Source organism: Tetrao urogallus (genome assembly GCF_951394365.1).
Source record: "Tetrao urogallus genome assembly, chromosome: 7".
Classification (NCBI taxonomy): Eukaryota; Metazoa; Chordata; class Aves; order Galliformes; family Phasianidae; genus Tetrao; species Tetrao urogallus.
The window spans coordinates 41,545,061-41,557,108 of record NC_136820.1 but is presented as its reverse complement, the minus strand read 5'-3'; the positions used below and the strand labels follow the sequence as shown (position 1 = coordinate 41,557,108).

Here is a 12,048-nt window from a genome sequence, read left to right as displayed (position 1 = left end):
CAAGAATGTGCAGCAGTTAATAGATGTTCCTACTGAAGTACAACAGGATCAGAGAGAAAACCAAGACTAACTACATTTTTCAAACAACAAAGCCACAGACAATAGGCCTTAGAAACACTGAAGGTATATTGTGAGGAAAAGCATCAAAAAGACATGCAACTTCTGTAGCAGGCAGACTTTTTCAGGTGGACCTGATAGCTGTTGGGCAGAATACATTGAGGCCCTGGCTTCCTTCTCCTGGCCATTCAGCTGCGAGATACCTCAGTTGTCTCAGTCTTGTTCTCTGCAGCTGAGGCTGTGAAAAAAGCCCTTTTCCAGGGCACAAAAACGGGAATGCAGCCTCAGCCTCTTACCCCGGCATTGCAGGCAATATCAGAAAGCCCAACCAGCCAGTCAATGATATTGGCCTAATCTGCCCAACTGGGAAAGGTCCTGCCCTGCTCCAGTTCCCCCCAGAGTCTTGTCTTTTCAAAAGGTACAGAAATATCCAGTTCTATTTTAAAATGTGCACACTTTACACTAGTTTACCTCCCACCTACTTTGTGCTTTTTCTTTTAAAGACAATCAGTAACAGGGGGTTTCTTTAACAACTAGGAATGAGGCAACTTCAACGTGCTGCACTGGTTTGCACTTAGGGACATAGCAAGCTCCATGAGAGCAACAAAAAAGCTTCTGCTTTTTGGGGGGATTACTTGATGACTTTATACCACTTTCCTGTCCATATAAAGCAGCAAATAAACCTCTACTCAGATCAGTCCATGTGAGTGTGGCTCTCATTTTACAGAAGTCAATTGTACAGTGAAACAGAGATGTTCTCCAACAGGCCTCTGTGAGGAGAGCTCTCTTTGTACTAAGTTCTCTGTTGTGTGAGAACACAAAGCATAGTTGCACTACAGAGAGACAGTAAGAAACCTTACAGAAAGGGCTGGAGCAGGACTTGCCCAGCACCGCGGGGACCCATACCTTCCCCGAGGCAGCTCCCTTCTGCAAGACAAGGAATGCAGTAGTTGGAACCTACTGGCTGCCATTTCTGAGCGATAGGTAGAAGTAAAAGCCATACAGAATAATGAACGCCATGAATTCAGAGAAATGTTGCCATTAATAGCAAAGCGGTGTTAACAGCTGAACTGTTCACCTCCATGAAGGCTCTGGCAATACAGTGCAGTAACAAGCATCTTTTTTTCCACTTGGAATTCTGAACATAACTAAAACCCCCAAATTGATGGCTTTCACAGCTAGCACGCAGGGTCCTTGAGTTAAGTGCTAATGCTCGTTGAAGTGCATCCTGACCGAAACGTATTTGTGGATCAGTGGATGTGGTGGAGTAATGGGCCTTGTGAATTCATACCTAGATCAATTCCCAAATTTAAGGAGGCAGCAGAGCAATGAATGGCTTTCATTAAAGAAAGGACAGTGTCACCCCAATGCCCTGTAGACAGACACAATCCCAATCACTGTCAAAATCATATCATTCTTAATAACGCCAAAGGCCACCACAGTCTTGCTGCTAGCAGGGCTTAGAAAGTAAGTACAATTAGCAGCACTGACTCATTTCAAGTTACAAAGAACTTAAGAAAAATATGAATTAAAAATACATGCCCAGAACACATTTATTTTATATGAAAGAACGAGAAGCCAGTGCTTTGTGCTCATTGTATTGCACATAAGCATTAGAAAGTGCACTGGAGCTAACAGCCATGCTCTTAATGTGAGTATTAGTTCATTTATCTAATGCCACTAATGTGGGATTCAGCTTGCAGATTAAGACACCTATATTTAGGTGCCTACAAGGAGGAGCTTAAGCTGAGCTCCTATAATGAAAATAGAGACCTAGACCAGGAGTCAAAACAGAGGTGCCCATAGTCTTATCAGATGTTACAGAGTATACCTGCCTTGACCAGGATCTCATGTGTCCCCTTTAAGATGTTTTCTGCATGCTTGCCCTTGCAGATGTCTCTAATACCTTAGGAAATCTTGAGCAGTATTGGACACTTATGTTCAGGCAGCTCAGAGAGCCCAGTGGAGTCTGCAAAGCTATGCAGGTGTTGGGGGGGGGGAGGGGGAGGGGAAGGTGGAATCTGCTTCAGAATAAGCTGAAAAGCCCTCTGGGTTTCATCAACTGAATTAACTGTGTCTCTTCACATAAGAATGGAAGCTCAAATACCAGGTTCATAGACAGACAACTTAATGCAGATATATCAACCTACAAATCCTAGTCTGCAAGCTGGATCCTACCTTTTGTACATTTAACTGAAAATACAAGAGCCACAGTAAAGCAATTTAAGCATACCACTGCAAGCTGGATAGTTTTATTTTTATGTGCATGGAAGTCACAAAGCTGTCAGCTGGAAACAGGTTTCAGTCACCCCTTTCCTTCCTTTTTTTGTCTTTATCTCTTTGTTCCTCCCTTCTAGTCTTCATTGCTTCTTTTTTGTAGTTGAATTATAGGTCCTTGAGGAATTTGAGGTCCTGCTCAACCCAGGCCACTCTATGATTCTATAGTGCTGTGTGCTAGTGATGCTGCAATAACTGCATGGCTCTCTCCAACAGAGGACAACTGCTTCCTCAGTGACAGCTGACAAGTCACTTTGATGTATCACATATTTCTATGACTAGGTCAAAATTTTGAATCAGAAAATGTTTAAAAGCGGAAATGCCTAATCGGTAAGAGATAGAAGGTATTCTATACTCAGGCTGCTTTCACTGTTCTAAATCTAGCTGACAGTGTATAACGCCAGGAGAAGAAGCTGTAGAGCAAAATCAGGGCTGGAGGAAAGGAAGGTTAACAGTATTTGCATTCAGTTCAAACTATTTCCTTGACTTCTATGCAATGGCTGCTGACTCTGCTTTAAAAGCAAAGCCAAGGGATGAACACACCGACTATTCTGTAAACAGGTTAAATGTCACGCCGCTCCCATGGAACTAGCTTTTTAGCATGGCATTTCACTCTTCCCATCAGATATATATAGAAGTAATAAATTCACTGGATCAGCCTAATCCAAAGAAGTTTTAAAAGGTGACACTGCTAACCAAAAACAACCAGGGAAGGTATGCCAGCTTTTGCTAGATAAACCTGGAGAAGATGGAGTTTCTGATGAGATGTTTCATTAACAATCTATCTTTCACAGGTGAGCTTTCACATTTACTTCTGTACCTGGTTTCGAACGATACACATACTTGAAATCTATCTTCTTCTTTGCTTATTACAATCTCCATCTTGCGTTCCAGGATTTCCTTGTATGCGTTAAGCCCTCAATACAAAATTAGCATGGATAACAGAATCACAGAATTACAGAAAGGTTTGGGTTGAAAGGGACCTTAAAAATCACGCAGTTCCAACTGCTTTCCATGGGCAGGGACACCTCCCAGAAGACTAGGATGCCCAGGGCCCTTTTCCAACCTGTCCTCGAGCATCTTCAAGGGCAGGGCAGCCTGTTCCAGGGCCTCACTAGCCTTGTCATGAAGATTTCTTCTTCATGTCTAATGCAAACCTACCTTCTTTCCATTTAAAACCATTACTCTTTGTCCTGCCCTGCAGTGGGGAGAAGTTCCTCCCCACCTTTCCTGTAGGTCCCATTTGGCTGCTGTCAGGTCTCCTCAGGACATTCTCTTCTCCAGGCTAAACAACTCCAACTCTCCCACTAGTCATCCTCTTGGCCATCCTCTACACACACCCTAACATTGTTTCCTAATGTTTCCTAACAAGGTTTTCAATGTTTCTAATGTTTTCCCTTCTTTCCCCTCAATCTCTCAGGGACAGTGGATAACACATCACTGCTGCATTCATACATGATGCTTGATTTCCACTTTTCTATGTCAGTCCCAAATTTTCAGTGTTAAATTTGAAGGCTTTTTTAGGAGAACAGAAAGAAAAAGGCATTCACCAATGCTCAATTTACACTGCCAGCAGTTTAACATCCTCCCTTCAGCATTCAACAAAAGAAATTTGCTGCAGATCTGTCCCTTCTGAGCATTCTGTTGTAAATTCTATCAGCTTTGCATTTTGACAGGGGTAGCCAGCTCTTCGCATGCCTCCGCTCACTCCTTCTGCTCTGTTCCAACATACACAAACTTTATTTCAAGGCCTGCAATGGTGTATTTCTTTTCTTTCTTTTTCAGTGCTCACATCAGATTAAGCCACCTTCTCTCACGCATTTATCAGATTTTCAGACAAACATCTTGATGTTTGGTGCTATTGTTCTGTTTCACAGATGCCCGCCATGAACATCAACAGTATTTCACTGAAATTCTTCACATTCTTTGAAGAAGATTCTGACTCTGATGTGTACTAAAAATACTTTCCCTCCAAAAAAGCCATCACGCTAAGTGCTGAAATTAAGCACATTGCTAGCTGATACAATAGCTGATCACATCAAGTGCTTATTTCTTTCCTTATGTTTCTTCCCTTTCCATTTTTGTCTTATTATTAGCGTACAACCTTTGAAGGGAGATGTATTTTTCTCCATGTCTGAAAACAGTTTGATGTTGTCTTAGTACAAGACAGAAAACAAAAGTGCCAACATAAAACAATGCTTAAAATAATAAATGGGCTCTCAACCAGCACGGCAAAACCAAAGCAATATTACAGCTTTAAGAGATGGCACCAAGAGGTAGTTCTCAGGTGCACTCAGAACTTCCCTTTTTAACTAAACAGGATCCTGCAAGAAATCCATCAATTCAAATCAAAACACTTCCTCAAGCATGATCTACTTTCATTTACGAACCATGATTTCACATCTGTAAAACATCTTTGTACTACTTCAAAAACACGTCCATAAATTGTAAAATGCATACACTTTACAACAAAATCCGTATTGTTAGCCTACATCGATGCTTTGAAATGCCCCGTCATGGCTATTCCGTGCTGAGATCTTTGAGAATTAGGAAGGCACAACACTACTTATTATTAATAAAGTGAGTACATGAGGGATTTTTTCAGTTCTAAAATCAAGCTTTGTTTAAACATTTCCTGCAATCTCTGCAATCCAAATAATGCCTGTGGAAGAGAAAATGAAATGGTAATCGCCAAGTTTACTTTCAGTGCCCAAAGTGCCAGCAGCAGGAATAGTAAATGGAGGCACACATGCACATAATATGCAAAAATATGCACGTACTACAGATACACATAAATACGTCTCATTAATAACAGAGGACACAAGAAATGGATCAAATTATCTACAAAAAATTGTTTCATAAAGTTCGGGGACCTTATTTGGGAGCACACTATCTGCTCTGCACAGCTTGAAATTTCCTTACAGCACCAGTGCTGTTGCGGCTCCAGCAGCAGGAGATGCAGCTCTCTGTCTCCAGGCCTGCAAGAGGAGCAGCACTGCATCTCACAGGTTCATTAGCAATAATAAAAAGAGTGATGGTGACTGGTCTACATGGTTACAGTACAAACAGAACCACACTGGTGGTATCAATGATGGGAAATTGCTGAAAGCAATCTGGTGTAGACACACCACTTAATTAAGAAGGAATGAACCACCCATGTTTAAGCTGCTAGAAGAAAATCTTAATTGATAACAACATTGTCTCTCTGTTTTGTGAATGAATGCTCAAATTTCCTAGCAAAAGACTGGAAGCAAATTGGGCAAAAAAACAGCTTATGGGGGAGGCTGGTAATTCTGTTATTTTTCTTGTAGGGAGGGCTCCTCCTAATTGCACACATGTATCTGTCCACGTGTTATCTTACCTAGAACTGACTGATCTAATCAAGATGATCTTCAGAAAAGTATTCTGAAACGAATGCCTGTTTAAGCGGTTATTCTTTCAGATCTTAGCTGTCAGGGCTTCTCTACAGAGGCAGTAAGAGAAAGGTCACAGCACAAGAGAGACCGCGAAGCGTGTGTAGATAAAAGGTCCAGATTCACTATTCATTATTTTTAGATGTCTGACATGCAGACATGCTAAGAAAAGAAAAATCACTCTGTGCACAGAATGTCTCCAGCTACAAACTGACATCCCAGAGACAGCGCTTTGAGGAAGAAAGCTGCAATTTGGTCTCCTTAAGTTAAAGCAGGTGGGAATTCAATGGAAAAGAAAAAAGAGGCTCCCCCTGTCCTCTTTCCCATTACCATTGCCAAACGCAGCATATCCGTTTCGGATTTCTGAATGTTCAACAGTCTGGCTGGGATGACACAAATGTCCTTTGCATATGTGCAGTCTGTGCAGCATCTGGATGTGTGAGACCTACAGTGCATGCACTGCGCAGCCAACTTGCAGATGTGCAGTGGATCCAGCAAGTCCCCCATGCGTCAGACTCACTGTCTGTATTTGCTGTGTAGCATATCCAACAACCTACTCTCTGAGATTTTCCTGTCCAAAATAGAAACCTTAATAGTGCACTCCCACATCGCCTGATGGAGTATCAACTACATGGCTGCACATCTACCTCTTCCAAATTAGTATTATACTAATTCCCGAAAAGTACCAGCTTTCCCTTTCTAACATGAGCACAGCACAAAGAGCTCTAGTATATGGATGTATGTACACACTTTTAGGTGTATGTAGAGAAACTAAAGAGAACAAACAACACAGTCAGAATCCAATACGGATTTCCTTTATAGCATAATAACAAATTTGTCTGAAAATGAGAGGGTGTGGGTTTCTCAAAGGGATTATGTTTTTGCAGGTATGCCTTACACAGACAGAACCGTAAGTTCTATTTTCTTTCTGCCCATCTCTTACACTGTGTCAGGTCTGCCTTGTGAGAGCATGGACAAGAACACAGGAAAGAGTCCACGTGCCCACATGACTAGCAGGAGAAAATCTGTTGTCTTGGGGACCTGCTAATCCTCTGCTACAAACCCAGGGAGTAGGAACGGACCATCTGCCTGCCACCAGGCACAACATATCTCCTATGAAGAAAGACTGAGGGAGCTGGGCTTGTTTAGCTTAGAGAAGGCTCCAGGGAGACCTCATTGTGGCCTTCCAGTACTTGAAGGGAGCTTGTAACTAGGAGAGGGACCACAGAATCACAGAATGGCCAAGGTTGGAAAGGACCTCAAGGACCATGAATCTCCAACCCCACCTGTATAATCAAAGAATGTACAGATGTTATAATTATGAAATACACCAGAGAATTTTGCTAAGCAGGTTATTTATATCAAAAGAGAATAGACAGAATGCTTACCCATATCCTAGGCTCACTGCAAAACTCCAAAGGAGGGATCTCCAGAAGAGATCTCTCCCCACTGGTAGTCAGCACTTAAATGGGATCTAGGAGAGGTGCAGCCAGGCTCAACCCCTTCCGGTCACACAGCTGAATTGCCTTCACCTGTGCTCCCATGGCTGATTCAGTGCTCACCTCAGCTGATCAATCAGAGGTTCAGGCTGTGATTCAGCAGTTCCCATACACTGCTACCATGTGCAGGGTCACCAACCTCCACATTTAATGCTAGACCAGGCTGCCCAGGGCCCCATCCAATCTGGCCTTGAACACCTCCAGGGACGGGGCATCCACAACCTCTCTGGGCAGCTGTTGCAGCACCTCACCACTCTCTCTGTAAAGAACTCCCTGACAGGACCAACGTTTTACACAGTCTGATAGTGACGGGACAAGGGGGAACAGCCTTAAACTAAAAGGGGGTAAATTTAGGCTAAATGTTAGGAAGAAATTTTTTACTCAGTGTGGCGAGGTGCTGGCACAGGCTGCTCAGAGAAGCTGTGGCTGGCCTATCCCTGGAGGTGCTCAAAGCCAAGCTGGATGCGATCCTGGACAGCCTGAACTGCTGGTGGTAATGCTGCCCACAGCACGGGGTTTGGAACTAGATGATCTTTAAGGTCTCTTCCAATTCAACCCGTTCTATGATTCTATTACATTCCCAGAAGGCAAGATGGGTGACTGCTGAAAGACACAGCTGTAGAGGCACAGCTGGGACCCTCTCTTATCTGTCCACACTGCCAACACATAGTCCTACAGGAAGTCCCTCAAGTGTGCTCCATCAGCTTGGTGCCTGCTCCTAGATTGTGGCCTGCTTCTGAATGGTTTGGAGTTTCCAGTGCTCTACTGAGTTTCAGCAGTCTATTGAGTTTCCAAAGAGATTCAGTCTCTACTTAGAAACCGCACAGAACTAGGGGTGCTCAGATTTTTACAGCTTCCTCCTGATTCTGGTGGACTTGGACTTTTCCAGTGCTCTGTAAAAAGGCAGTGCCAAAAAGGGAAGTAGAAACACATGCCTTCCTGTGTTTCACAGCCTCCTCTATGTTCCTCCTCCAAAGTGACCACTGCATGGAAGCTAGGCATTAAAATTGATTATTCCTTCTCCCTTCTAAACACTCTGCTCTCAGGTAGACAGAAGTTGGTAACAGCCTCCCAGTTGCCGTTGTCCTACCTTGTCACTGGCAGCCCCTCACCTGTCTGACTGATGCACACATCTACCAGAGACTTCCAGTTGAGGCACACTTACAGACAGATATAGACTGAAAAAGATACATTCATTGTGCTCACCAAAACGAAAATAAAAGAGAGGCCGGTTTCCTGCCGTGCTGGCTGCTCTCTCTCTAGCGGCCGCTTCCCGGATGTCACAGACCCCAATGTTGGCAGTGCGGAGCATTCTTCTGGCAGCTCCTTCACTGTGTTGCAGTCTACACCGTACCGCGGCAGCTCCATTCGCTGCTGTAACAAGTTGAAAAAAACTAATTAATTCACGTTTAGTTTTTTTACATTTGTTACAGCAACGAATGGAGCTGCTGCCCCCATGCAGTACAGCACACACGCACACACACGCACAGACACTACAGGACACTCACGGAGCCAATGAGGTCAATGTTCCACTCTGCCAACATTGGTGTTAGAAATGTTAGCAAAGGTGCAGCAAGAGGACTTGGATGCCCAAACAGATGGGAACTGCCTTTGGATTTCCTTAATTTCCTTGAGTGCAGTCACAGAACACAAATCACAGCCCTTCCCTGAGATCTTCAATCCCTGCAGAAGAGCCGTACCAATTTCCACACTGTTTGATAATCTCTCTTCATCTTCTCCTCCTTTTTAACGACAAAAGCTAAGACCAAAGCTTATATATTTCTTGCAGTTCCCCATCAAAACACATTACAACAAAGACATAACTAATTTGAGTGTTCAGATATCAACAGAGGCTTATGAAACGCAGCATCTGTTTTGTTATCTTATTTCTTCTCATAAAGGATTCATCTTCCCCTTCCTACTGAACAGGGACCTCAGGTGAGTAAGATCTTAGGAGGAAAATATCAAATCACAGTTTCAGGTTTTGTCCAAAAAGTACCACAACAAAACAAACAAAAACTACAAAGACCAAAGCAAAGATCAAGAACAAATAATATTAGTTTCTGGAGGAAAATACTTCAATACAGTAGAAGCAATATCTTCCTTTATAACACAGTAATTCATTTAGCCATGAGCTAAACGATTGAGCTTGATGTACGTACAAGAAAATAGTGGACACTATTTCAATAGCCTTCTCCTGTCCTTCCTCCCATAATCTTTCTTCACGCATCCCCACAAACCCAGTGCAAGTTTTCCTGGGAAGTGGTACAGAGGAAAACATTCACCCTGCTTCTTCCCATCTTTACAATAGTACTAGATCTGCTACTTTGTCAGTCATTACTTCTTCGAATTACTGAATGGATCCCACTACAGGACTGATACAGATTTCTATGCTGTCCTTTTGCTGGAAAACTTTAATATCACAACAGAGACTTTGAAAGATAAAACTCAGTAAGTTCTCCACCTTCTCTCTTTCATCATGGCATGAAGATTCCTCAGCAGTTTGAGACAAGGCTACAGTTTGACCAAATGACTATGAGCTCTCTGGAGGAAGAGCTGTATTTTCTTCTGTGAAGAAAGAAATTCACAACTAGCTATAGAAGAGAATACTGGTACCAATATGGGTACCAAACAGGGTACCCATAACCCTGTGTTGAGGACTACTGTTAAGTAAGTCTCACCATAACTCAGTACATCTAAGTACAGAACATGAGAACATACTGAAGACTACTGTATGCCTGATAGTTTGGTCAACAAATATCCGCAAATTTAATGACTGAACTTCTGGGATTGTAGCTCTGCTGATTCGATTTGCTTCTTTCTCTTACAGCTCCCAACAGTTAGCAGATGATACTGTCATCCTCAAGTCAGGAATTATCTCTTCAGAAAGAAGAGGTGTTTGTAATATTGATGTCTTTTGTGGAGTTTCCACCAGTGAAGCATACCAAACAAAATCCAAAGGCCCCAAAATACCATTCTGCTATGGAGCTAGCTAATATACTCTGAAAGTAATGCTTCCTGCTTTATGATGTTGCCCCACAATCTCAGAGGCGGATTTTGGTGATACGGCGGCAGAAGTTGAACCTTCCTGTCAATATTCCATTACATTTTGATGCCGTGTGACAGATGGCAGCAGAGGGGCGGTCTGACAAAAGACAGTTTTCCTTCATGCAGAAAAAGCAGTACACGTAGACAGTCACTGATGCTTGCTGACTCTTTATGGAGACCAAACAGTGGATGTGAGCACTGTGAGGCAGTGGGTGGTACGTTTCGGCAGTGATGACAGCAACATGAAAGACATGCCACATTCCAGACAACCATGCAGATTTTTACAAGCGCAGCATGCAGGCTCTTGTTCATTGCTGGCAAAAATACATAGCTAACAGTAGTGAATATGTTGAAAAATAGTGCTTTGTAATTGAGAATTTTCTCTATCAAATAGTGTTGTTGTGCTCTTTCTATCTACTGTAGTTTCCATGGAAAAAAATAGGAGGCTTTCCTTCCAGAGACCTGTTTATACACTGCAGAAGCCAGAATACGTCAGTACCTCTACATGAGCTGTTTAAATAGAAAACCATCAATGCCATAAAGAAAGAATATGGTAAAAGAAACAGTGAACTAGATCCCAGATCTGCAGCAAAAATACGGCTCACAGGAATGCCAAGTGCAAGAGGAGCCCCTGTACAGCAAGTGAGACTGCACAGGAGAGTGTGGCATGCTCCCATGAGGCTGACGTAAAATGGAGGCCTACAGTGATAAGTAAAACTGCATAGACAACTTCAAGATTCAGTGTCTTTATAAAGCATGAACTCTGAAGAGTTTTTTCTTGTTTCTGGTAAACACATATAGGGAATAAGTTAAATGAAGCAATACGTAATTTGACATTTGATTTCATTTGAAATTTTTTGTACACTTTTAGGGCAGGTACGTGCAACTCCTAAATATAGAGTCCGACTGTTTATAAAGGATCACTCGATCATGCACTGAAGGACAAGCTGAAGTCTAAGGGGTGTTGCTGGTTTCTATGTTGACTTCAAAAGTAAGATCACAGCAGGAAACCCAGAAGTGGAGAAAGGAACAAAGCTATAAAGTTTTCTTCCACTCAAGTATACCTCTATTTAGAAAGCTTTACTTAGCAGAAGTCTTAATGAGTTAGGACATCATATTTTCTTCTGTATTTTTGCATTACTTAACAATAAACAATGTCTCTAATAAATCTAGGCTGATTTTATTTTCCAGATGTGACTGCCAAACTCACACCAATGTATGCAAAAAAGTGCACAAGAACCAAAGTAGACACATATATATATGTAAAAATATATATGAAATGGATGAAATGAACTTTTTCTGAATAACAGTAGCTTTGTTTAAACCACATTATTTTTTTCAAAGATGTAGATTTTTATTGTGGCAACTATCAGTATGCTTGACATCTTCATATATTGCAAGCACAGATACACGTACCGGGAGGTTGTGGCAGATAGGCCCCAATTAATTTTGATCTCTTCTTTTCATATCCTTTCTGTGTGATGTCACCTGCCAAGAAAAGGAAAGGAAAATCAATAAGATGTGGATAAAGACAAAGTCTAGCTGCTTAATGGCAGCGCCATGAGCTTAGCCACCACTGCACTGTTTGTCTTGACAATTATAATGAACAAATGAAAGCACAGTATGATCATTCTACCCAGAAAAATAAAACTCATTTACGCCAGAACCCTTCTGACAAGTAAATACTCAGCCTTGATTTATTTCAGCACTGGAGTCCAGCAGCAGAGTTTTGAAAGCATTTTGATATGCTGTCA

At 42.2% G+C, this 12,048-nt stretch overlaps 1 protein-coding gene across 1 annotated transcript in view; it reads right to left on the bottom strand.

The window, feature by feature from the left end:
- The window catches only part of DIP2C (disco interacting protein 2 homolog C), a gene marked incomplete at both ends in the record, with an annotated part of 288,528 nt that overhangs the window by 123,754 nt on the left and 152,726 nt on the right, over positions 1 to 12,048 (bottom strand). Inside the window, one exon of the mRNA XM_079538586.1 lies at positions 11,711 to 11,782. Within this exon, the coding sequence (XP_079394712.1) occupies positions 11,711 to 11,782 (72 nt within the window). The remainder of the gene's footprint in view (positions 1 to 11,710; positions 11,783 to 12,048) is intronic.